Raw genomic sequence first — 27,856 nt, 5'->3', positions numbered from 1 at the left:
CAGGGACCTCTGTCCTTGAAAGTGGGGTATTGTCCAAGGTTTCTTCCCAGGTGATAGTCTGAAATATGGCCTCATGGGATGAGAAAGACCTGACCGTCCCCCAGCCCAACACCCGTAAAGGGTCTGTGCTGAGGTGCATTAGTAAAAGAGGAAAGCCTCTTGCAGTTGAGATAGAGGAAGGCCACTGTCTCCTGCCTGCCCCTGGGAACTGAATGTCTCGGTATAAAACCCGATTGTACATTTGTTCAATTCTGATATAGGAGAAAAACCGCCCTGTGATGGGAGGCAAGACATGTTTGCAGCAATGCTGCCTTGTTATTCTTTACTCCACTGAGATGTTTGGGTGGAGAGAAACATAAATCTGGCTTACGTGTATGTCCAGTCATAGTACCTTCCCTTGAACTTAATTATGACGTAGATTCTATTGCTCACATGTTTTTCTCCTTATTATCACCCTGCCCTCCTACTACATTCCTTTTTGCTGAAATAACGAAGATAGTAACCAATAAAAACAGGGAACTCAGAGACCGGTGCCGGTGCAGGTCCTTCGTATGCTGAGTGCCGGTCCCCTGGGCCCACTGTTGTTTCTCTATACTTTGTCTCTGTGTCTTATTTCTTTTCTCAGTCTCTCGTCCCGCCCGATTAGAAATACCCACAGGTGTGGAGGGGCAGGCCACCCCTTCATATACGAAATTATACACACACACATCTTTGTGCACCTGCTGAAAAATTACCACTCCATTAAATGTTTATGTGCTCACAAAACTTGCTTCAGCGCTACCTCCCTCAATACTCTGTTCCCTTCCAAAATCCAAAAGCTCCCTGGGATTACTAGAAGAGGTTACCTCTAAAGCTCTGCAGGCTGCAAATACCCACAGAACTTCCCACTCACCACTCTTGCCTCCCAGTACCCATGCATAAGAATCCCAACCCTGAGGCAGAAGCAATGCTGGTTCACACTTGTGTGAGGCATGAGGTCTGCCCTCCTTTGGATCTTAGATGAAATCATGTCGTCATTAAGTCCTAAAAATGACATTGTTACCAGGGCAGCATCCAGACACAAAGGTAAGAAGAGGACCTGTCTAGGCAGCAAATAAAATGGGACAGTAGGCAGCTGATCACTGCTTTTAACGTTGGAATCAACTTTTTTCAGCATTTAGCATTTTTGAGATGGTTCCTATCAGAGTCACAGGGACCCATTCTGTTGTTAAGTTAAAGCCTGGAATTATTCTCTTGAGAGCCAAATATGTCTGCCTGCCAAATGCTTTTGAACCCCACTATCTGCAGTGTACCTGTTGGTATTTACCACTCTGGGGGCAGCTTTTCTCAAAACAGACCCTCCCCTGGGAGGACAGTGAGACGAAAGCACACTGCATATTCCCTGCCCTGTTTTGCCAAGATTTCAGCCTCTGATTGTGAACTGGACACCTCACTGATCTCTACAAATGTATACGAGGCAGAGACACAAACGTATATAAAAAGGGTGCATTTGACAGCACTTCATCAGGGCTCTAGGACGGCCAGGCAAGGCAGCCTGGGCCCAGGGAATAAGCACACTGAGGCATCAGCTTCCAAAGAAGCACGTGCAACCAGGAAGTTTCACTTCAAAATCATTCCGTTTTCTCTGACTTTGGTAAGGAAACCACATGGTACGCACTAGAAGGTCTGTCGATGACACTTCCAGTGGAGAATTTTCCTTGGTCCATTTTCCCATAATGAAAGTGGAAATGTTCCCTCATCCGATAACTTACCCTTTCCAAAGACTTCAGGAGATTTTGTCTTTCTTTGAGCTTCTGAATACTGATGACAATTTTGTGTCTTGCACCTTTGGTAACATTCTGTAATTAAATAACAAGTTACATTTAAATGTATATTTAAAAACATCTTTTTAAGAATCAGCTTACAGATTCTTGGAGGCTTTTACTGTCTTCTTTGTTCCTATATGTTCACGGGCTGATCAATATCCACTTATCTCTTGCATTAGTACCCATCATCATAAACCTCTTCTTACTAAATATTATTATTATTTTTTGAGACAGGGTCTCACTGTAGTTGCTCAGGCTAGAGTACAGTGGCGCCATCTTAGCTCACTGCAGCCTTGACCTCCTGGGCTCAGGTGATTCTCTCACCTCAGTCTCCCAAGTAGCTGGGACTACAGGCCACCAAACCTGGCTAATTTTTGTATTTTTAGTAGAGATGGGGTTTTGCCATGTTGCCCAGGCTGGTCTCAAACTCCTGGGCTCAAGCAATCTTCCCACCTCAGCCTCCCAAAGTGCTGGAATTCTAGGCGTGAGCCACCGCACCCAGCCATCTTCTTAATTCTAACTCCATCTGGCTACATATTTGCCCGTGTCTTTTGACTGTGCTTTTTATCTGTATTCGTATCTTTCTGTATCTTAGAGAGAGATGTGGAACAGCCAATTATTCTACCCAGCATGAAATTTCTTCATAGCCTTAGAAGATAATTTTTAAGTCATGCACTCTTCCTTTTCTCCAGGCTTTATAATTTCAGCCCCCCTCAGTTTCCCTAAAGGTCCCAACCCCATATAGATATTCATGGCTTTCTCAAACCCTCCCTGTGTTTTTACCCATCTTGAAAAGATGAGCAGCCCAGTAGAGTCCACATGGAGTGTCATAAAACATGGGGAATTTGTTAGTTTGCAGCTTGTCTTTTGTTTCTCTAAGGAAAACTAGAATAGAAAATTACTTAAATTCATAATTCAGTCATCTCTTCAGGTAAATGATTAGGATTCACAGTAAGAGTTGTGGATTTTATCTTCTTAACTGGGTAGCAATGGTGAGCCTAAGGATTTAGTTAAATAGTTGTTGATAATAGATACTGCAGATTTCCTGATAGACAGCCGTTTCTCAAATAAGGTCTCTAACTCAAACATCTTGCAACTATTCCATAGAATTCTTCTTAAAGAAGGAAAAGATAGGAATATCAACAACATCTTTACTAGAAAAATTAAGACTCAAATGACACGTGAACCCAGTCTCTAAGATGAAACACTGGGGGTATATTTCTGTTTACCCTTAACTTTGGGTTCTAGTGAATTAAATTACTCTGAAAAGTTTGTGCTGGCCTCTGGCTTTGCCCTCAATTATTTCTTGTTTTTTTTTCCTCAAGTTGAACAACTGATGACTTAGATTTTTTTCCTCAACTCTGACCCAAACACAAAAATGCTCTTAGAAAAGCTCTCATCAACCCCTGGGATTTCAAGGTGCAATCAAGATCCAAAAAGAGGTGGGAGAAATGTTAGGAAGTTGAAATGAGTGCCTTTCATTCTCTGAGAATGTGCAGTGACTTTGGGCTTTGTGTTGTGTCTCCATACTGGAAGTCCGCCAGGCCTGCAGGGTTAAATGAGGGTACCGAATAAGTACTGGGGAACTGGTGATCTGCGGGGAGGTATGCGTCCAGACCAGCCATGCCCAAATGGTACAATCTCCTTTTCCCGCAAAGGAAATATTCTTAGCCTATTCAGACCATCGATTCTTTTAAATCATTGCTGAAAGGAAACTGAGGCCAATGTGAAACATGCAAATAGCATTTTAAACAAGGGAAACAAAGACATTGGTCAGATCCATTTACCCGAGCACAGCGTGGTAGGAAACATGCTTAGTTTCAGGGGTTCTGTTGACTGGCCTTTGGCATCCACATTGGGGAAAGATGCCTTAGAAGGAAGGGGAACCTTTGTATTTTTATGGCATGCAGAAGGGAAATGAAATCTGAGACCTAAGGAAATCTCATTCTCAATGATGTTCTCATGTTAGAAGAAAAAAATATTTTGTATAATTTACTCCAATCTCAACAAAGACGGGGCTGAACATGACTTTTTAAAAATGTTGGGGCGGGTCTGAGGCATGACCTGGTGCATCTACTCAGCAGTCCAGTTAGAAGCAGGCTGATTTGTAACTGGACTAGACAACAGACAATGGATCTGTCACTTCCCAAACAAGCCAAGCCCTGCTCGAGCAGAGGAAGGGAGAGAGCAAGAAAAGCAAAGGCAGGGATGTAGATTCTTTGTGGCATGGTCAAATGTTACTTCTCCTAGGAAAATCCACCGATTCCTCCCTGGCACCTGGAACTTTCAAGTGTGCCGAGATTATGCCTTTTCACACCACTTGATCTCACCCTCACGACCCTGCAGTTATCTGCTTGTCTTCCAACTCCTATTGGACCCTGAAGGCAAGAATCCACCCAGTTTTGCTCACCATGGAATGCTGGCCAGCACCCCACAGTTTCCAGCACAGGGCAAGCTACTGTGTGGGCATAGGTATGGGTCCAAACAAGGTTGTCCAGGCCTTGAACTTCAGGTCCTGCCTGGGGCACCCTCTCAGGGAACAGTCACCTCAAGCACATACCTGCGCCTCCAGCTGGCACTCGGTGAGGGCCATCATCTCCTCATAGGTCATCTGGGAGAAAAGCGCGGCATATTTGTGCAGGCGGAGGCTTTTTAGCCAGGCTGGAACATCTGTGGTGCAAGATGTGCAAGAGATGGGGAGAGAAATGAGAGGGAATGAGAAGAGATGACGAGAGATGTAGGAACAGAGAAAGGAAAAGAGGGTGATGGTCAAAGGAAAAAAAAGAAAAAATAACACCTTTATGTTACTATGTATTTAATTTTAGCTGAGATGCAGAAGTCTCAGGCTAGCCCTGACATTCCTACTGGTGGGCTCCTTTATTCTACTAAGACCAGGAGTACTAACTTGGGGTCCATGAGCTTCAGGGCATTCAGAAATCCCCTAAAATTATATCCCAATTTGTGAGTAGATGGGGAGTTTTCTGGGCAGAGGGCCATCCATAGCTTCTATAAGATTCCCAAAGGGGTTCATGACCAAAAAGATGGCAGGGAACAACTGCATTAGCTGGACCGCTTCATCGAGTTGGAAAGAGCCGGCTTCGAATGTTAGAGCTACATGAGCAGACTATGACCTCAAGATAATTTTTGTACATTCAATGCAGATTTTCACACACTGTTTCAGCCACTCCTACAGTGATAGGAAAATGGTGGAGTCACCCATTCCTAGCCTGATCTTTCCCCATGAAAAATGCCTCCCTATATATACCTGAATGGGAAAAAGGGCATCCTGATCCCCAAAACTGTTTCTGTCGTGGGGGTGTGTCCGCTGACCATTTCTCCAAGCTATGGAATGTATCCGGATGCATCTTTGACTTTTTACTTGATTGTCAACCAAAAATATATCAGGACTTGAAAGGCCCAAAGATTGGCTAGGCCATAGGATAATGGAAGTTCTAAAGTGCATCTGAAATAACCCCCAAGTCTGAGATTCTAAAGTTAAGAAAAGTAAAGGGTAACTGCATTGAAAATCCACAGGAGAACTATTACCTTGTTAAATAAAACCAAAACAAAGTATTTGCCCGTATTCTTTCAGTCAGAGTTTGTGAGCTGATAGGATCTTTGGAAAGTTTCCAGAATCATCTTCCCTCATCCCTAGATCATTCTAAAGATGGCAAAATGAAGTCATTAATCCTAGATCACAGAGCAAGTGTGTGGTGAAATGGCAACCAGAACCCAGATTTCCTGATTCCTAGCTCATTCCTACAATGTACCAATTCTTATAAAATGAGGACCAAACAGCCTATCAGTGGCTGAAAAACAGTGGGTGTAAACTACTTTGAAATGCTAAAGCATTGGGTAAATGTTATTCCTGTTTCTTATGAAGTATTATCTATTACCAATCATGTTGATTACAGGATTCTATCAATTGCTAAATGCTTTATTCTGAGGCACTGACCACACACATTCCAAAACAAGCGAGCACCTTCCAATTTTTCAATGTTTAGAGTAGATAAATGTTGAGATTGATGAAAGAGGCCTGGACTATTCTGAAATCAGGCCCTGCTTCCTGAGTGAACCAACTCTAGGTTTAGGGAATGCGGGTATGGGATAATCTCCTGAACTCAAAAGACTTAGGTGGGGATGATGGGCCTGGTGAGATTACTTGTTGATTTGCAGTAATGCAAAGGCCAATGAAGGGGAATTTCTGGAGAATTGAAATTGGACAGTCAATGGCATCTTAAGAACAGACTCAGTTATCTCAGGCTAGAAATCACTCCATTCTGTGCTTGAAAGCCCTTCACTCTACTACGACAAGCAAGAGTCCCTCTGTGACCATTATTAACCACAAACAGACAAGGCTTCCCCAACACATCATACTAACCCCTTACATCGTCCTCACTCAAATTGCAGTTGGATCAAGAGTCCAGGACATGGCAGCTCAGGAGTCTGGAACCTTCTATCCTGCAACATCCTGGAGCTATTTCACCAGGCTTCATTTTCCACCATGCTTTTATTTCTGCTGAAATAATGCTAATGCTTCTGCAGAGTGAGCGGCACTGATTTTAACTACAGCTTTGGCTTTCAGGCCAAGGGCATGTTACCACTCTGTCACCAGGTTTCACGTTTGCTATTTACATCTTGAAAGTCCCAAGTCACTGCTCAGAAAACTCAATGATCATGATTCAGAGAAGCCTGGGTAACCCAGTGCTGCTCTTGGGCACAATTCATCACATAAGAGAAGGTAGCAGGCTCTTGGACCAAATTTTCACTGGGTGCCCTACAGCTGAACCATGCAAAATCCACTGATGATGAACAGAATCCTGAGCTACTGAATCGTGTTATAAACATGGTGCTTTATAAACCAAGGTGATAACGTGGTGTTTTAAGAGTCAGAAAGTGTGGGTTGGAGTGCAAATCCCAGCTCAATCAGTGCTAGCTCCTTTTCTATAAAACTATTTTGACAAGTTAGAATTGCCCTGGTTAGAGGAGTGGAAGAGCCGGCCTCATTCATTTAGTCAAAACACTGGGAGTAGTTTTCCTAAAAAAGGCTCCTATCCAACTTCAAAACATGATGAGTTAGGCCTTCCTGAAGAGTTACTTCTAGATGCATTCCTGGGCAATGTAAGCTCCTTTTGGCCCTGTATTTCTTAAGGCAGGTATGCACGGACACTGTTTTTAGAGCAAGCATTGTCCTATCTCAGTGCCATGTGCTCAAAGAGCAATCCCTCCTGTAAGGAGAACGGAAAAACAAAGAAGAGGAAATCCCAGTTCTTAAGAACATAGCCTATTAACCTTTCACTCTCTGGATTGTGGTGAGGTACCTTCCCTTGCCAAGGATTAGAACAAAACTGTTAAAAGAGAAACAAACCAGAGAAGCAAGAGCCTTGACCATTTCATTCCCCCGAAGTCAGGAATTCTAATGACTTGGATGCTGGATTCTGTAAGCTGTTGGCCAGGGATAGACTCAAACTAAAAGCTCAGGTCCTTTCCCATGGTCCAAATGCCACATTGTTGGATGCAATGCTAAGAACCACCTACTGTAACTTCCCATCTACCTTTTACATTCTGTGAAGCTGTGGGCTGTGGCTATGGTTGGAAAATGCGGGCAAACAGGGAGAAGCAGAACTGTTTCCTGCAGAAGCTGATATGTGATTGAAGGCATGCATGCCTCTGGTTGGCACACACCTGTTTGGCTTCCTTGGATGCTCCTGATGGACATGCCACTGGGGGTCTCAAACTAGAAAGTCACTCTCTTATGCAGTGTGAGAAAGATAAAGATGCTTTTGCTATATGCTGGGCTGACTTCTTTGCCAAGTGTGGGAATCCTGATATTTGCTCATTCAACATTTATTGCATGCCTATTATGGGGGCCAAGCTCTGTGAAGACATGACCCTTCCATTAAGGAACTTTTAATCTAGAGAGAATGGCTGACTTATACAAAAATTATAACAGCAATAGGACAAGCGCTGAGTATACATAGGGTTCTAGGGGAGCACAGAACGATGAGCCTTTTGGTTTGCCATGGGGAGCGAGGGGCAGCTTCAACGTACAATAACTTGGTGTCTCCACTAGGATGGCCACAGTGAGGAAGCCATTTCAGGAAGCAGGAAGGAAACACAGAGTCAAGAGGGCATTCAGGGTAGAGCGGACACATGGGTGGATGGGGGAATGGCTAGAGACAAGGCGGGTCAAATAGGCAGGGGGTCAAATGGCTGAGATATGCAATGCTGAACAAAGAGAGTCGACTTCATCTTGTGGGTGGCGAGAAACTGCTGAAACCTGAGTAGCAGAACACAATCAGATGAGTGTGCTAGAAAGGCAATGGCTATCAATGTAAAGGCTGGCCTGGCGGATGGTGACAGTGAAGGCCAGGACATGAACTTCAGGAAGATCCTGATGATGGCTTGGGATGCGTGACAGAGGAGAAAGAAAGGATGGAAATTGACAGTACTTGAAGATCAGGGAAGAGCAGGGAGTGACAGAGACAAAGTAGCTGGAGATAACTCCTTTGATTCAGGTTTGGTGAGACAGAGAAAACAGGGGAGCAGCAGGTTTGGGGTGAGAAGAGAGAGAGGGTAAACTCCATTTGAGATCAGCTGGCTGTCAATGCCTTTGGGTCATACAAGGGGAGAAGTCAACCAGTCAAGGTCTTGGAAGAAAAGTCTGAGCTGGAGAACAAGGTTCCTTGTCAGTAGTTCATGGTGGTTGTTTTAGCCACAGAAGTGGGTGAATCTCTCTGGCAAAGAGCATGGGGTGAGAGCCATGCTAGAGCTCTGGGAGTAGCAGACTTTCAGGGGGAAGTGCAAGGAGAGAATGCCAACAGGTAGGAGGTTTCTGGGACAAAGCACCACCATGCATGTGCACATCAGTGGGTCTCATCCCACAGTCTTCATCCTTCAGAAAGCTCCTTCTAGACCTTGCTGCAAGTCCACACTGATTTATCTTCTCATGGTCATTCTTGATAATAGTGCTACACTCATCTTGTATATGTTCTATATTTGCCTGCTGGTCTTTAACAGTGGGATTCAGTTTTAAATCATGCTGATTTCTATTTCCTTTTTAGAATTTAGATAAACCAGCCACAGGGAGGCTGTGTGGTGTGTACAACAGTTCACACAGAAGCGGGGCTCCAGTTAGAACTGGGAGTGCTTGTCTCTAATGCATGCTGCAGAAATGGCCGCAAATTTGAGTCAGATCAACAGACCATGCAGCACCCAACCCACAAACAAGGAAACCCCAGAAGACAGAAAGATGGGATCGATATTGCTGAAGAGCCCAATATCGAATGCAGCATGAAGGGCAGGGAGAAAGGCATCTCTGGCAGACAGAAACATGAACAGCCTTGTTCCCACACAAGGGCTCATGTAGGGGTGGTCCTGGTAACTGCAGATGGAAGATCAACTCCCATTCACCACAGCAAGCCAGACTGCTCTCAAAAGCTCTCTCCCTCCAAGATATGACTGCACCCTTGATCTCTGAGGGGGAGAAGAGGAAAGCCAACTGAGGGGTAAGAAGGTACCCACTCTTCACTACTGAAGTGGGAAGGAAAATGTTCCTTTCAAAAATGAAAAGAACTTTAGCAGCACTGTCAAGGTTACAGAAGCTTGTCTTTATTTCTGGCCAGAGCAGAACAAGCAGCTCAACTCTGTTCCAGCCTTTGTGCAAAAGAGAGCAGGATTGGTCTTGGGCCTCGTTGGAGCTGGATCCTCCTCAGTGTGCTCCTTGATACTGGGAAGTGTCCATGGAGGCCTCTGGGGAGGCTCCAGGCTTGTAGGAAGCACATATGGGTCCTGGAAGGTGAGAGGTGGCCTATTTTGGAGTAAAATACCCACTTTGACATGTTAGACACAAAGAGGGCCTAACCTTCTCCCCGCAGTTTCCGTTAGAGATGACAGGAGAAAGTGCTGTTTTAAAGCAGCCTGCTTTGTGTCATTAAACAGTGGCTGTGTCCATATCAAAGGCTGCCCTTTGTGTGCCTGCACAGTCCTTAAAGCTTCAGAGGAAAATACATGCTTGGTAAGGAGTGGAGGTTAAAAGTCTCACGACTTTTCGAATTTGGGGGAAACCTGAGGACTTGCTTTTCAAAGACCTCAGGGCTCTCAGCCTACCAGAGAAGAGTTAGCACAACTCCTGGCCCAGGAGCACTCATCCCTGTGGGTCATATCTTGGCATTTGGAAATTAAAAACAAAAATAAAGCACATTTATTCAATACTGGCCTTCCTTTAAGTGAATTCGAGCAGGCAGCTAGAAAGTCAGCATCAAGAAAATAATGACCAGTTTCAATGACAGCCATGCTGAAACATGTCCCAGCCACTCATGGAGCTGTGCCACTCCCACTCCATCACTCAGACCTCTGTGACCCTCGGAACTGCTGTATCTGCAACCTTTCTTACAAAGGTTTCTGACAGGTTCCTTTTTCTTAAAGAGGATCTCACCTCTCCATAATTTTTCCATTCTCATTCTGGAGAAGCAGAGGTTCAAAGGTCTACATTTCAAAAACAACTGAAAACCCCAAACCCGCTATTTCAGAGTAGACAGCATATTTCCTTTACTACAGAGAGAAAAAGTTTATCTAAGTTTCATCTAACGAAAGTCTCCTTAGAAAAGGCAAACAACATATTTTCACAGTCAATGGCCCCTCCACTCTTAATTGCTATATTTCCATCAAGGTTCCTGGAGCCAATTGTTTCTTTTTCTACTTTTATCATGTCTATACACAAATAATACATCAGTTTCAATGACTTCTACATTTGTGTGCTAACATAATGCCAAACATCATAAGCATACTCAGTTGGTGTTGATTCGTAACAGTGAGGCTGAAGCTCGCAGCAAAAGAAACAGAGTGCCAATCTCTACCCCTCTTCACACAGGCAAGTACAACAAGAAAGTCATAGAGCTCCTTGCTTCCTAGGAGCCCACATCTATGGCTTTTTCTACCCAGCTATTTGGAGTGAAGTCCCTCAGATGAACTTGGCTTCAGGTAGGTGTAATATTATGCTGAAACTGCAGGCGAGGAGAGGAAGTCGGGGCTGTTAGTGAGGCTGGGCCAGCCAAGAGCATGGTGCACTGTGGGGCCCACTGAGGGGGTTGCACACCTCCACTGGGATGTTCTACAGTTCCCACATTCACCAGACCCCATGCTGCCCCCCCATTCTATTTCTCCTCCTCTATGTCCTTTGCCTTAGATGACACCATGGCTTATCCATATGTCCCAGGCAGACACCTGGGCATCATCCTAAATTTCTCCTGCTCCATCACTGTCTATTCAATTGGTTACCAAGCCCTCTCAGCTCTATCTCATGAAGAACCCTGAATACTCCTTTGTCTCTATTCTCACTGCTTCTTGCGTCGGTCCCACTTCCTTTTCCCCCTCAATTACTGAAACGTCCTCCACCTCTCTGCTGGCCTTCAAATCTGGAATCCTCTGTCCCTTCCGCACTTTGATGTATATTCCACTCTGCTTTGAAGGTCATATTTCTAATATGTAGACCTAAGCAGGTCATTCTGCTGCAGAAGTTCCTTCAATAGCTTTGGGATAAAAGAGAATGTCCTTTGCAAGGCCCAGGGTCTGGTTTCTCCCTTTCCAGACCTCTTTTTCCCATGTGCCCTTAACACTCAAGCCATGGGATCCACTTGGTCAAGCACCTTGTCACTGTGATTTCGTGAATGCTGTTCCCTCTGCATAGAATGCCCTTCCTTCACTTACTATTTGGCTGACCTGTAGTCATGCTCTGAGACTCAGCTCTAGGCCTCTCCTCCTCTAGGAACTTTCCTTGACTTACCTCCACTTTGAATGAGGGTCGTTCATGGTGCCTGCCCTGACCCAGGGCAAGTCTTTAAGACAGCATATTTTCATAGCAGGGCACTTGGATTAAGTGATTCGCTTATCATCTGATAGTGATTCACTTCAGGCAGGAACAGTAGCTCTCATCCATCTGCCCAGAAACTAGTTAGTCCAAAGTTTCTCTCAGCAGGTGCTCAAAAAAGTCAATTGACTTGAATGAGGACAAAAGTAACCTGTGAATGAGTCATTTCCCCTGCTCTTTCCTCCCATATAATGCAGCCACATCATTCATCATAGCTGTGGCATTTTGTTAAGTCTTAGCGTGTTGGGTTTATGTACCATCTTTGAGAACATGGTGCTAATGTAAGTGGGAAATGTGCATCTTCTGCCAAATGACTTCTATACTTTCTCTCCAGGAAATTAAGAGAACGTCTTTTCTCTCTCTCTTTTTCTTGGCCACCTGAAAGCCCTGTATGAGACAAGAGGCAACAGAGCACATTTCACTCATGAGTTGCCCAGGGAAAGAATGGTATTACTGTTGAGTACCAACTCACAATTGAGAATCTTTCCTCTGAGATGAGTCACAGTGAAGTTTTTGAAATGAACAAACACAACTGGATGTAGAAACCAAACCAGCCTCCTTAGTCCAAACATGTATAACCAGTAGCCTCCACAGGGAAGGGTAAAGGGAAGAAAGTTCCTATTTCAATTGTTTCCCACTTCTCTCGGGTTAGTTTCAAGCTAAATGGTGGATCTCATTTTTTCTTTAGCTTGAGATATTAGCGTGAGATCTTTACCTCAAGAGACATTTAATCTGTACTTTGAAGCCTACTTAAACCATAAGGATGGACATTTACTAAAGAAGGAAAACCAAAGCACTGTGGGCAGATGTCATTAATCCTTTGAGAGTAGGAGCTGGTCTGCTTGGGAGAGAACTTAGTGACAGTCCCTGGCAGGGAACGCTAACACCAAGACAAGAAGGGGGCTTGATCCATGCATGGGAAAAACGCAAAGAGCAAGAATGCTGGACCATGAGATTTATTCCATACCCTTGACCCAAGAGGCACACTCCTAACGGAGGATGTGTAGCCAGACCTGGCCAGTCTAGCTAGATGAAAGGAAGGAATGGATGATTACCACAGTGTTTCAGAGAGATATTCACAGCTGTTGGCCATAAAGAGGAATTCACACTAAATAAAGTTCAACTATAGTAACTTTTCATTCTTTTCCCAAGGTGCACGATGAGAGCAAGACACATTCCATATGGATTTGAGAACTCTTCCAAATTCTACTAAGCTTTCTTATTCTTCTTCTAAACTGGATGTTTAACGATTAGAATAATAGCATTAGATGATGGCACCCCAAAGTGGACCAGCAAGTACTTTAAAACAGCTGACACTCCTGCCAAAGGGCCTGGGTCATAGAAAAGAAAGATTGTAGAGCCAAGAGGAAGAGTCAGCTCTTTTTCAAAGCACCTCACTTGGTTTTATATCTCATTTCTTTATTTTTATTTTTTATGCTTTTATTTGAGATGGAGTCTCACTCACTCTGTTGCCCAGGCTGGAGTGCAGTGGCGCGATCTTGGCTCACTGCAACCTCTATCTCCTGGGTTCAAGTGATTCTCCAGTTTCAGCCTCCAGAGTAGCTGAGATTACAGCTGCGTGCCACCACACCTGACTAATTTTTGTATTTTTAGTGGAGAAAGGGTTCTGCCATGTTGGCCAGGCTGGTCTTGAATTCCTGACCTCAAGCGATCTGCCTGCCTCAGCCTTCCGAAGTGTTGGGATTACAGGCGTGAGCCACCGCACCCAGCCATATCTCATTTCTTTAAAAGTGTGAATTATTTTGAAAATTTAAACCAGCACCTGCTCTTAGACACGGAGATCAAATGACAAACCCTTGGGTTATGAGCAGGGCTGCTCCTTGGGTGTACTCATAGGAAGTCGTTTTGAATAATATCTGGTGGCGGAAGAGTCCTCAGCAATGGCATCTTGCAGCAAGGCTGGGGAGGGACATTTGTATTGAACAAATACTGGCCTGTGACACTTCGGAATGCTAGTGTTTTTGGGTGTGGACATTTTTTCTGTCTGACCTGTCAGCTAAACTGCAAATATACTTTTCCCACAAGTAGAATCCTTCATCATCTATAATGTTTCTTCCTTCAAACTTTTTTTTTTTTTTTTTTTTGCCATTTAACTTGCTATTGACTTTATACTTGGAATCCCAATCCAAGGAAGTTCTTGGAGGAAGGGAAGTTCAACAGGTCAGAGAAGGTGGAAATATAGCAGGCCATCAAATAACCTGTTTTCTGGCTGCACCCCTTGGGCCTATAAAGAAAATCCTGGATATGAGATCTTGTCTGTGTCATTTTTTTCTGACCGAATAGGCTCTGAGGAGACAGTTCTCACCAATTCTAATGAAAGGAATCACAGAGGCTTAGATATGGTATATTCCTTAACCTTTGCAATAGTTTGGCTTTTGTCCTAAAATGGGGATAGGGCATTTATTCAACTTTTCTCTCATTTCTCTTTAAAAACCTGTTTTCTTTATTTCTCACCTCAAAATGGCAGCACTCAATGAGCATACCTTGACCTACTTTGGGAGAATGTTGAAAGTGTGCATAAGGGCCTCAAAAAAAAAAAAAAGGAAAGAAAGAAAACAAAGTAAAAGGAAGAAGAATAAGTGTCCAAAAACCAGACAGTGGAATCAGCATTCTTCTTTGGGCGAGATCTTTCTCCTGGTGAATGGCCCTTCTATAGGATCCTCCTTACCCTTCAAACACAAAGGCCAATGCTTCCTCCCCACAGTTACCAACTAGAACCGCAACATAGGCTTTCTTGGAAACCTGTCCAGACACTGAACTTCACCTGGAAAGAAGCTAGTTAAAAGCAACGGCTGTCTCAGCCTCCCTTGGTCTTTCAGCTATTTTGATGCCGATTGACAGATGCCAAGCCAGTCTACCTAGAGCAGGGTTGAGCCTCACCTGCTACGCATCACCTGGGGCTCAGCTGCTTGAACACATAACCATGTAGCATAAAGTCAGAAGTGGGTTTTGCTAGTGCTCCAAAATTGTGATACAGTCCCCTGAAAACTCTGAAGTAGAAAGAGGACATACATCCCCTTCGTACCCAAGTGACACATGGCTTTTGCTGCCTGTTATATACCTTTAAAGACCCATTTGTATCAGCATTAAGACACATCCCCTCACTCTGGGCACTCAGCACTGGAACCATCAATGAAATGGGGGTGGGATGGAGAGGACACAGGCCTAAGCAGGAGGAAGATTCAAGGAATGTGCCAGGGGAGCAGCTTCTTGTTAGCCTCATTCCCAGAGTTGACAAGCTCCATTTTTTCAGTCTGGTGCTCCCTTATAACCAGTGGTTGGGCAGTCATGGGCATGCTTTCTGTGCCAGGCTTCCATGAAGGGAGGGGAATCAGTACAGAGCTTCCTATGTCAACACTGATCATTCACAAGGGGAAGATCGGAAACAGCAAACCTCAGGACTATTAATGCCAGCAAACAGGGTGTTCTCAGAGCCTCCCTTCAGCATGCTAGTCCCCAAAGCATGAGTGGTTACTGTTTCACCATCTAAAATTGTTATTAGTGTGTCTCTGATGTGCATCTTTGCCTAAGGGCTTCCCAGCCCTTGTACAAGTGGAGTCTAAAAATATAGCATGCATGTATCCTCTTTGTACCTATCGTAAGTAATTTGGAAATCTATCTCCTGATGAATATCTTTAGAAGAGGGTAGATTCACAAGGCAATGGAGGAATTTATTTATGCTGCACAAAAGGCCTTTATCACCTGTATGCAAATCTGTTATCAGGATTAAAACACTGTCAGAGATTCTCAGTGGTATTTTCATGTCCCTTAAATAGATGCAGAGGAAAGGGTTTAAAGGTTTCTTTGGATATCAAAGAGAAGAGGAGAGAGAAAGGAAGCACTACTGCAATTCTGCATTAACATAGACTTATAAAGGAAAAAAAAAATCCCGTGGTTTGTTTTTCTGAATTACTGACAGGTCCCTGGCCACAGCAATGAGGTACAAGGTTGGAGCAGCTCAGTAGCTTTACAAACAGAAGATCCTATCACCATTAGCTGTGACTCATTTAATGGTCTACAAGTCACTGCAATGCAAAAAAAAAAAAAAAAAAAAAAAGAGAGAGAGAGTGTGTTGACCTCTCTTACTCTGGTTCCTATTTCCCAGATTTTGGCAAGAAGCACTGGAAGGGGAATCTGAGCCCTTTCTGCCATGGTCAACCTGGAGTTCTGGAAGGGACAGATCAAATGCGTAAGCCTGGGGAAGGGGTGGGCTCCTTCTCTCTTGCTGACTACCTCTCTTTTTTTACCCTCTGGTCTCCAGTAAAGGGAGGGGCTCTTTCCCCAGTGGTTTCTCATTTAGTCACTCACCTTTCATCCCACTACCTTCTTCTTGGAATGTGTTACGAGCAGTGGTCTGATCTTCTAAGTGTTCACTCCCACCACTTCCTGAAGAGGCTACACTGCTTTGTGGAGACAGGGGGGCATGATCGGATGGGAGGCACTGGGGTCCTCTAGCTCGTAAGTCCTCATGAGACATCCATCCATGTCCTAGAGGCTGGTTTGGCACATTCATGGGTGGGGTAAGGGACACAGATCGTTTCAAAGGGCTGTGGTGTGCCTGGCCTGAGAGAACTGGAAAAAAAAATAAAATGAAATAGGTTATTCCCCCCCCTTTATCCTGGGACACCGAAGAACCCACAATACCTCTTAACCCTGAGAGATACCACTAACTGTCTTACAACTCCATCCATGGTCACAGCAGGTTGAATACAGGCCTGGCATGGTCGTTTTCTTCAGGTGGTTTAAAAGGATGCAGTCTGTCCCTCTCAGTGGGTTAGGTTTCTCCAAGGAGGCCAAACCTATAGTGCCCACACATTGGTCCTTAGCCTTTGTGGGTCTGGATCTGGTTTTGGTTCTAACTCTAGAAATCAGGATTCATAGGACTGGGTCCATAAATCAGGCAAGGCTTGATAGCCATATCTGCCAAAAGCAAAAAGAACATGTACTGGACAAGTTGGTTGCTGTTGTTGTTTTTTAAACAGAAATTCTGACATTACCCATGTTGTTCAGGAGGACATCTTGAAGGGCAGCCAGGCTGGCCATTGTTTGGGATCTTTGCAGGGCTGAACCAGAAGAAGGTGGACTAATCTTTCCAACCAGGATTCAGGGAACTATGGCCTCTGCAGGGTGGTATGGCTCAGCAAGGGCCCCAGTACTAACATGGCCTCAGGGTATGGGGCACTGCAGCTAGCTGTGGGTGAAAGGGCTGCTTCTTCTAGGGCCGATTCTTTCCCTTAGCCTCACGGGTTAATGCCAAACTTTGTATTGCAAACACTTTCAGGTAACAAGGCTTTCATTCAGGAAGCTGGGAATGAATGGTTTTTACCAGCATGTTCGGCCCTTCTACACAGTGGGCAACATCTGCGCAGCCCCCATCTTTAATTTCTTTTCCAGAAAACTAGGAAAAAGCAACATAACTCATATAACTAGCCAAATTAAATTGAAGTCATTCAAGGGAGGGATTTAACAAAAACCAACACTGAAGGAGCCGATGTTACCCTTGGTTGGTTTTTCTGGTGTGTAAAGTGACAACTTTACAAAATAAGTCTATTCATAACATTCTCTCAGCACCAGTTCCTGACAGGTCCAGTTTATTTTGACTGCTGCTGTACTAACATGGAATTGAGCCACATGCATTTTTAAACATTTTTCAGGGAAGGCATTAAATTCCATCTCAGGCTGTATCCCCATCCATGAGGCATTTGCTCTCCCGAATTTAGATGAGCACTTCTTTGTGGGTGTTAATCTGTGTTTTTCAGTAAGCAGACCAGGCATCTCAATGGTGAGAGGTCCTGCTTTTGGTTAAACCGTATTTCTGGTAGGGCAGTCCCAACATAAAGGCCTGGGCAGATTACTGTGTTCCCTACTTCAAAAGATAAAGAGCAGAGTCAAAAGGCTGGATGTTTCCAGAAAGTGTGTCTGGGGCAGTAGTGGGCTGGGTAAGCTGCTGCCAGGCAGCTGGCAGTCACCAAGCCTGAGAGCCACGGAGCTCAGGCCTCTGTGGTCAGTGTTGCCATCTGGCCTTGTGTGGCCAGAAGGGCAGCCTTGTATGTGAAGTGGGGACAATCGGAAGGGCTAGAAACTTCTTTATGAATGAAAAGGGAGGACAAAAGAGAGCTACCGAGTTTAGTATTAGTAACCTGATAAATTTCCAATTTGGGTAGATTCTATCAAAGGCAAGGAAATGTCATCTAAATTAAAAATATGCAAAGGGAACATTGTTTAAAAAATATCGACACTAACAGGCTTAAATGGCTTGCATTGCTACTAAATAGACTAGGGAAGAAACTATTTAAAAAGGCTCTCTGGAAAATGCATTGCTACCTGGTTGGACCAGAATTAGCAAGAGGAAAAGGGGGGGAGGGGGAAAGCAGAGAAAGAAAAAAAATAAAACGAAGCAGCAGCAAAAATGAAAAGAGAAGCCAATAGGAAGAAAAGCCAGACATCCAGAAAATCCATTTCATGCCTGTCTAAGTATTTATATAAAATTGGGCAGACTGTTTAGGGCTGCCCTGAGTGCTGGGACATTCCAGCTTAGACATCTTTGCTTTCTGGTACTTCTGCAACCATTTCAGAATATCTGGTGGATGCTTTGACTGGTGCCTGCCAGGTGTACCCCAAGTGGAAGTGGGGGTTCCTCTGCATAGCCAGGATTAGAGTCAGTCTGAAATCACAGAAACGGGGCTTGCCAAAGAGGGACACACAGCTCAGAGACAGTGGAACCCTTAGTACCTGGGCTGGTTAGAGGCCATAACTGAATAGGTAACTAATCGCTAACCATGGGAGGTTACTGCTAGGATAGTCCTCATCTTCATATGGATGCTGAGAACAATACAATACGTACACTGTACTTGAATTCCATTATTTCATGGAGCCAATATGCTTCTTTCCATCTGATTTTTTAATCCATGCTATCTCCTCCACTGAGGGGCATCCTTGGGGAAGCTGTCAGTTATCCAAGGACTTCACTGGCTATTGAGATTGGAGCTAAATGTTTACCTAACTTAATGGACTTACAGGGATTTGTACATAGAAACCCACACCCATTTCTTCACACTTTTCTGAGCTTAACTGAAGTCATAAGGGATATGATATGAACTTGGCCTCTGCCTCTAAGGAAACATCAATTATACCTGAGGTGCCAGGGTCTTTTCCTGATGACTTTCTATAAAGGGCTCATACCCTCTATATCATAACGAACACTTCTTGGTTCCCACTGCTGCCACCAAATTCAGGAATATCTCCGTAGGAGCCAACGTGCTGTGGCAACCAAGCACAATGCCTCACACCAAGCTTCTGATTTGCAGACAGGGCCGTGGGTTTAGAGCCAGGCTGAATGCCACACCTCAATCAAAAGTCGCGCTAGGTAAATGCCTCTGTTCTCCAAAGGAACCAAGGCCTGGAGGCAGTACAGGCTTGTATTCTTGTGGGAAGGAGACTAAAACAGGTGACAGGTGCCTTGGCGACAGTGCCACTTTGGGGTGAAGACAGATCTTCAGGTTTAGGCAATGGTGACCACAAAGCTGATTTTGGTGTTACCTCTTGTGCTGGAGCACTTTGTTTGGCATAAAGTGACAGAGGAAATACTGTCATGGGCAGAAAGAGGCTACGAGAAAATAGGCCATGCAGTTGTGGAATTGACGAGGGGGCCAGTGGCAGAGTAGCAGTGGTTGTTTCATCCCCAGCCCCTCCCCTTTTTAAACTAAGAGATCTCATTTGAAGTGATGACAAACAGAGGGTCATATGGACATTCGGGCAGAAGTTTTTTTTTTTCCTATGAGTAGGCGGGAAGAGTAGTAAATACAGACTTCTGAGAAGCTTAGCAGTGTGGTGCTAGCTGCCCCAGCATGTCTCTAGCCAGAGGCTTCTAGATGTTCTTGCTTGTGGACTGCTGTGCAGTAGACAATGGCTAACGGTTCATTCAGACCTCAGCTACCCAGAAGTCCTATTCAAATGCTGCCAAATTAAGTATACCTTTAAAAAAAAATCTCAACCTAGATTAGAAATTGGCAAGTCCAGCAGAACTGAGGTCCTCAATTTATACTGCATTTGTGACTTTCATAATAGTGCGGGTAGAGGGACAGCATATTTCAGGATGGATTCATTATATTGAAAAGCATACTGAAAATTACTCAGGGGAACAAAATTGTGCCTTTTTCCTCTTAAAACATGGAAACCAACATTTAATAATCGTATATAGTATGAATCCAAAATTGCTTGTATTTTTAAAAACCTCTATAAAAATTTTAGATCTGTATATACACATATATATGCCAGTATGCACGCATGCATATATCATTAGGACACTAATTTTTGGAACTTTTTAAATTCAAATGAATCAGAAGTAAATAATAAGTATTAAGTAAGTCTAGTTGAAATATGGAAACAGCAGTTAAAAGTAATCTTGCTACAGCAGTCGGGCAGTGTGATGGGAGTTCAGAGGTTCTTATAATCTTGTTTTAAACTTGGTCATACTATCAGGACCAGTCAACTTTTCTGACCTCATCTAACCTAATGATTTTTTCATCTCCTAGCATCTTTAATGAGAACTCTTTCAGCACATTTTACGGGGAAAATATGACACCTGGCTCTGCATTCTGTTCATTTAAGTATTTTCTTTAAACCCTGGGATTCAGATTTCCTTCCCATTTCCTTTGACCAACTTTGACTCCATCTCGATTTTATTTATTGAAATAAGAGTCAGGAAAAGATGTTTCAGAATATTTAGTACTCTTTAAGGAAAATTAACTATAACTACCTTTTTTCTGCCTTCTAATATGAGAAATAAGGGGGTTTATGGATGGAAGAAAGTCTGGGATACTGGCCCAACTATCTTCTTGGTTCATTGTTAGGTTAAATACATACCTCACTGTCAAGGAGAAAAGTGATCCACATAAGCAAATAGTCCAGATAACTGAAGCTTGAGTCTTACACCAAAACTTTATCCCAACAAACTTTAACAAAGATTTGTCAAAGATACATTGCGTATTTCTCTGCTCTCTTTAAATTTACACGCTGAATGCAGTTTATGCTTTAAAAATTATTTAAAGCATAATTTTTAATAATTTATAATAAATTAAATGATTTAAAAATTATTTAAAGCATGCTTTAAAAATGTTATGAACATATATTCCTAACATTTTAGAACTGGAAGCCTTCTGAAAGAATATAATTTAGTAATGCCTAATCTGGGAGCTGTGGGTCTCTGGGTAGTAGAAAGACCCCAAAATCCCTACGTACACCAAGCCTTGTTAGTGGATGAAATACTATGTCATGGATTACTTTTCTACATATAGAGAGGGTATTGGAATTAATACAACAAATTAATATAATGTAAATTAAACCTATGCTGAGTACATAGACCTTTTGTCTTTTTTAAAAAAATCAGCAGATTTGAAATACAATTGTGGTTTTAATGGGGACCCCGATTTTTAAATATTAGCTATTAACTTACACCGTTCATGTGTACTCTTGGTCTAGCACACTCATTTGACAGAGATGATTTGTTGCTTTATGCCGTCTTTGTTGAGTGAGCCTTCAATGGGCAGTCTGGGTAGCCTCAGGAACCTGTGTGCTGTATACCTTCAATTGTTCAACTATCTCCTCAAATTCAAGCCAACCATTATTTCTTTTTGCTGTCACTATGTGTTGTGAACTATTTCCAGGCTTAGCATTTTGTTTTAGAGTCTAGAAGCTGAAGCTGCTGAAACTGTCAGAAATTTGACTTCCTTTTGAATAAGGGCATTAAATATTCCTACACTCCTAATATCATTCTCTATACCAAACCAAATTCCCTGGGTTCTCAGCCCAAGGTTGGGTTCTGTGCTCTCATCATGCCCTATGAGTCCAGCCACATAGAGATGATTTGCAACTTTAATCTTTTTTCCTTCTAAGCTAGTCTCTCTTCATTTTTAATTCAAGAAGCTGCCTTTCTCATAGAAAAACATACGCTTCATTAAATTTGCAAATTTCAAGATGCTCACATGATATAATTCAATCCAAATAGCTAGCACAACTAAACCTTATAAAAATAAGTCATAGCAATTTAGGGGTTTTAAAAGGTAGAATGAGGATGCCAAGTGTTTGCACATTATTTTAAAATATCTTACAATATTCTTCTTGAATTAAGAGGTCCTGGCCAATTCCCTGTGACTCAGGTGATGTATGCTGTGTGTCCACATACTTAGGACAAAGCAGGGCAGAATTTTACTTCTATGTTGCTAATTTTACTCATCTGTTACTTTAACAATATTTTCTAGGCTCATTCCCAAAAGAAATTCAGAAGTATCAGTAGAACCTTTGCTGAAAACAAAAATTTGAGGCTTCACAGCATATAATTCTTAAGTTTTGCTGCAGGAGATAGTTTGATACTTATCAAGTCTAAAGAAGAAAAAGCTCAGCCCACTGCTAGCTACAAAAAGGTGATTGTTTCAAAGGAATTGGGAAGGGGTGGGTGTTTCTGTTCATTTTGTTAGGTTTCGGCCTGCTTCTCAGGGATATTCCAGTTTTCATCCCACAAATTTTTTCGATAACACCAGTTTCAGAGCATCTAAGAACCACTAAAGGCTTTCAATTTTCAAAGAATGTTCTGCTAACACCACTTGTATAAATAATTCCAGGCATTTGCTTTTAAAAAGCCAACATTTTAAGCAAGGCTCAATGGTGAAATGATATTACACCCTGGATTCCTCTTCTTTAGTTGGTTTTGTGGTGTCACAACCAGTAATCTGAAGCCCTGTGGTGGGAATCTTTGGAGAAGAAAAGATTAATAGTACTTCAAGAATACATTTTGAAACATACAAAACCAGAGTATTTGATCAGTGACATCATGCAAACAAAAAAAATAAATAACACCAGATTTGTGTAAGTGGGGTAGAAGGGAGAAGAAGAGAGGGGAATATTAATCACTAAGGTTAAAAATAACATGCTCTGTCATCACTGCTTCAGGGAATAGATTAAAAGCCAATCTGAAAGGTTAAAAGCCTCAACTCTGCATGCTTGCTCTCTGCTTCTTGACCAAAGGCTTGAAAAACCAGTGCTTAGAACATCTGGACACCAGAAGACGATTCCCCTGAACAGACTTTGAACTCCACCTCATTCCAGGGGAAGAAGAGAGAACATGCTACAAAGCAAAGATGTGGTTGGTGGACGGGATGTTCCTGACAAGCCCAAGGAGGAAGCCACACACTTTCGGTGAAAAGAAAGTGTGTACTTGCCTATGCAAATCAGACCAAAGGGAGACTCTAGAAGAAGAAAAAGCTGCAAAGAACATCACAACAGGGATGACAAATACACACAGCTAACTTCCTCTTTCCCCCATGACATCTCGTTTTTATTCAGCACTGAAATGAAAGCATTCTGATGCAGGGAAAAGCACATGGGGAGGCTTTCCTAGTACCGTGAGTCCTTGTCACTAGTGTCAGCTCTTACTACTCTACAGATGGCTCAGTTTTTGGGCAGAGCAAAGATGTATGTTTCTGCCTTCACATTATCACTTAAACATTTGAGCTTTTAAGAAATAAATTAGAATGCTTCTGGCAGACTTTTATTATTGCATTAATCTTTGGTATATTTCATCTGTCCTCTTTTGTCAGCTTCTATAATGGCAAAACTGGGTGTCATCCAGTAGAAAATCTATTTTAGATAACGGCTGTTTGACTTTACATTGTCATTATTTATGAAATACCTAGACAAGAAGCCAATATGTATATACTTTAAATAGCAATCAGTAAATTTCATCCACACTTAGCTTCAAATCAAGAAATCCTAAAAGGACACTACCTCAATCCTCTCATTCCATCCTATCAAAACCAATGACAACTTCCATCAACTATGAAAGCAATTTTCCACCTTTGAAGCAAATGTGTAGGCTAATTCAAGAAACGATGGGATCAACCTGGCTATTTTGAAGTCTCCTTCATACTGGGTTAACTTCTACTTTCCTGTACTGTTTCTTTTTGTATCTACCGTTATACTAAACCCTTAAGTTTGTCCATGAATTTCTATCCACATAAAATGAAGATATTTCTAGAAATGAGTTTAGACAGAACTGTAGAATTTTATTATTTCACCAAGTAGGGAAAATAATGGAGTTAAGCAAGTGGCCAGGAGTGAATTTAAGCAGATATTTCTTTTTTAATATTCCCACGTATCTGTAAAAATGCTCCAGTCACTGTGTGTAGAGAAGCGAGATAGTAGAGAAACTCAGGAAGCTAGATGACAAAAACTTGCCTCCTACCCTTTTCTTAAAAGATAACTCTCAAATTCTAAGTGCTGTTTCATCAGCTCACATGCCTATGCAGAAGGTGCTTCTGAGGTTTTTGCAATACAGCATCCATCCCGCGCTTAACAGCACCACCTAGACTGCTACTGAGTGTGGGAACCAGCAAGACCATCCAAGTTTGGAACTTCAAATAGCCAGGATTTCATGACTGAGCCACCAAGACCCTCTCAGAGCATCAGTCCCAAGGAGATGGCCAGAGTCGCTGAACAAATCATCAGGGTGTCCTTTTACACCTTGTTACTACCAGCACTTGTCAAGAAGAGCAGTGAGTCAATTGCTTGAATGGAGGTACCAAAGGATATTGTAAAACTGTGTCTACTAACTCCCGTCTTGAGCTGAACCACAGGCCAGGTCTTCCTTCACTGCCACTGAAGCTTAAAGGCTCCCAGATAACATGGAACAGTGGCTCTCACTGATCAGGTAAGGACAGGCATCATCAGAGGATGCCTAAATCCTACGGCCAGCAGAGCCTTGCAGCCACATGCATGACTAGGATTTCTCTGAGTATGAAACCCTAAACTCTGCCTTGATCAAACAGTATTTTTTTCTTTTCTTTCTAGTTTCAGGAGAAGGGCTGTAAATAATTAGAAATGTATTATGTAGCCCTGACTAATTCTTAACTTAGCTCCTTGATAAAAGGAGGAGAACAGCATTCTCAGCATGGCAGTGAGGAGGGCAATTTACTGATTAGGGAATTGGTTCTTGTTTTCATTAAAGCATTCAATCTACATGTCAAATGCAACAATACACATAAATGACCATTCAAAAAAAAACCAGAATTTGAGTTTACACTACTAATTAGATGATTTTTTTGTTGTTAATTAGGAGAAATTGGATGGTTTAGGCTCTCCTGGCTCCTTAATTATATTTGATTGAATCGCCATGTGATTCAGACAAGCTCTGGAGGCTCCACAACACCCCAATTCCCACTTTCACTTCACCTTCAGCCTCTTACCAAATTCTAAACCATCACAACCTTACCCTGTGGGTGTTGGAACATGGTGAGATTGGTACTGTGTTCGTAAAATTGATTTGCTGTGGTCTGTAATTACACATAACGATTTGAATTTTTGACTTGGCACTGCATTTTTCATTTAAACAGTACCGTTCTTCTCTGCCCCAGAGAAACAGCATTTATGTAATTGCTCTCAACTCTTCTACTTGGGTATTATAAATCAGTCGTGCAATAAAAGACTTCCAGAGACACAGCAAGCTCGAGGTTCCTGGCATAATTCAGTGCCCAGGACCGTTCCAGCTTAAGGACAGGAATTGAACAGCATTCATTTCTTATCGGATATGAAATGGAGAGGGCTGTTTGGAGCTACAGACCCCGGCAGCAAAAAGAACAGGCTGTGAGGGTGATCAGGAGGGCTGGGCTGAGCCCAGATGCCAGCCCAGATCCAGAGGCTGGGCTCCCTTTGCTCCTGTTTACTGCTGGTTCCCCCTCACCTGTTATACAAACTAGGTAGTATGTGTGTGTATGTGTGTGTGTGTGTGTGCGTGTTCATCTACATGTCTATATACCATTGACCCTCATTATTCATGGATTCTATATTTGTAAACTCACATATTGCTAAAATTCATTTGGAACCTGAGTCAATACTCATGGCCTTTTCATGGTCATACACAGACACAAATATAGTAGCCAAAAATTCAAGTCTCCCCATGCACTTGCTCCCAGCTGAGGTGGAGCAAAGTGAAGCGCTGCTTTCTTGTTTCAGCTCTCTACTATAAACAAGTGTCCTTTTTGTGGTCTATTTAGTGCCATATTTTTCACATTGTTGTGCTTTCTGTTGACAATTTCACCATTTAAAATGGCCCCCAAGGCTGGGTGTGGTGGCTCACCCCTGTAATCCCAGCACTTTGGGAGGCTGAGGTGGGTGGATCACCTGAGGTCAGGAGTTGGAGACAGACTGGCTAACATGGTGAAACCCTGTCTCTTCTACTAAAAATACAAAAATTAGCCAGGCATGGTGTTGCATGCCTGTAATCCTAGCTACTCGGGGGGCTGAGGCAGGAGAATAGCTTGAGCCCAGGAGACAGAGGTTGCAGTAAGCCGAGATTGTGCCACTGCACTCCAGGCTGTGCAACAGAGTGAGACTCCACCTCAAAAAAAAAAAAAAAAAAAAAAAGGAAAAAAAGAAGGCTGTTGTGATAAGCTTCATTCAGGTATGAATTACAGTGTTCTTTGTTGTGAGTTCAACATTAATTAACCAATAATATACATTAAATAAACTATCTTTAAACAGAAACACACATAAAACAACATTATGTATTGATAAGTTGACAAAAATGTGACCAAAGACTTGAAGGAACCTAGCCCTGTATTTTCTCTAGATGCAATCATTCAATATTCAATAATTCAGTGTTCACAACAACTTTATAGAATGCAATTACCCTGAATGAGTAATAGACTATCCGTACACATAAATACAAACCCTTCACTCCACCTTCCATCTTGTGACCTACCACAGTTTTCTCCTAGACCGGTGGTTCTCAACCTTGGCTGTACACTTAACTTCCTTTGAGTCTTTAAAAAAAAAAAAACCCGATGCCCAGGCCCCATTCCAGAATAAGTCACTGAGAATCCCTGCAGCAGGGTCAGAGCATTTGTACTTTTAGATGCACCTTGGTGGCTTTAACGGATAGCCAGGGTCAAGAACCACTGCACTGGGCTGCCTTCCTGCCTCAGTACTTTCCCCCAAACTTTGTCCCACATCTTGGACAGTCCAAACCTCCCTAGATTGGCTGTTGCTTCTGCCTGGTCTTAATAAGATGCCTCAAAAGAATGAGCATCTTGTTTTGTTTTCATGGGGCTTTTAAAAGACAAAATTCATATCCTCACTTTTCCCATCAATGATTATCTTATTTGCTTTGGATTCCCATGCAAAATTCTGTTCAGGTTCTTTAGCTCAGGGTTGATCACTCTTGCACTGCTCTCTAGATAAAGTGAATGATATTTTGAACCAGGGTTCCAATCCAAATGATACCTGGGCAGGAATTCCTAAAGACTCCCCAGAAAAATATTTTGACTCCTGGGCAATAGTGCTTGCCTCTTGTTGTGGTCATTTTCACCCTTGTAAGTAGGAAAGAGAGGGTCAGGGGTCAGCCTCAGGCCCCATTTGAATGTGAATCAGCTGCAGAAAGCTCCAGGCACATTTTCTCTTAGTCTGGAAATTCAGCTGGTGAGAGCATAACCAACTCACAAATAGTAAAAAATTGCATTCTAGATCCATGGACAGGTAGCATTGGCAACACCTGGGATCTTGTTAGAAGGGTTGACTCTTGGGCTTCACCCCAGACCTCCTGAACCAGGAACGGCATTTTAACAAGACCCTAGGAGATTTGTATGTACATTCAAGGTTAAGATGCTCTAACTACATACGCAGCTCTTGCTGGCTGATACTTGTTCTGTTGACGTTGGGGTAGGCATCAACCAAAACAAAAACGGACTGCTGAAGGGAGAAGAATTTGGGATTTGAGTTGGAAGTCATGTGACCCTTCTGTACTTCCGTACCGAAAGTTTTCCCCGTTAGTAGATAACAAAGGCTACATTATGTGATTATTGGAAAAAATCTAATCATTTAATGCACATTAAAATGTTTTGCATATTGTAAAGTGCTCTAGAAATATTAGTTGTTAGCTGTTAGAGTAAGAATAACTTGGTATAAACCAACACTGCTAATGGAAAAATCATCTCAAAAGTACTAGCTAATCTAATGACATTCATGCAGCATTTTCAGCCTATTACATGTGGCATGAAAAATATATCTCTGATTACTTGATAGTGTTTCACAGATTTACAAGAGGTAAATTTTCCATCATGGTCTGTCGTACTGAAGAGAAACTTCACCTTGCTCTTTCAAAATCTTTACCTAT

The 27,856-nt window shown here is 42.7% G+C and overlaps 1 protein-coding gene across 18 annotated transcripts in view; it reads right to left on the bottom strand.

Annotated features, from left to right (window-relative positions):
• Positions 1-27,856, bottom strand: part of SAMD4A (sterile alpha motif domain containing 4A) — a 222,686-nt gene that overhangs the window by 35,789 nt on the left and 159,041 nt on the right. For 13 of the 18 annotated variants that reach the window (XM_016926101.4, XM_016926105.4, XM_016926107.4 and 10 more), the window contains 3 exons: positions 16,003-16,266; positions 4,366-4,475; positions 1,752-1,838 (listed from right to left, as the gene is read on the bottom strand). In XM_016926101.4, the coding sequence (XP_016781590.1) occupies positions 1,752-1,838; positions 4,366-4,475; positions 16,003-16,266 (461 nt within the window). The remainder of the gene's footprint in view (positions 1-1,751; positions 1,839-4,365; positions 4,476-16,002; positions 16,267-27,856) is intronic. The other 5 variants (XM_009427832.5, XM_009427834.5, XM_063792919.1 and 2 more) reach the window with 1 other exon arrangement.

This window comes from Pan troglodytes, chromosome 15 (assembly GCF_028858775.2).
Source record: "Pan troglodytes isolate AG18354 chromosome 15, NHGRI_mPanTro3-v2.0_pri, whole genome shotgun sequence".
Taxonomy (NCBI): domain Eukaryota; kingdom Metazoa; phylum Chordata; class Mammalia; order Primates; family Hominidae; genus Pan; species Pan troglodytes.
This window is presented reverse-complemented; position numbering and strand designations above follow the sequence as displayed.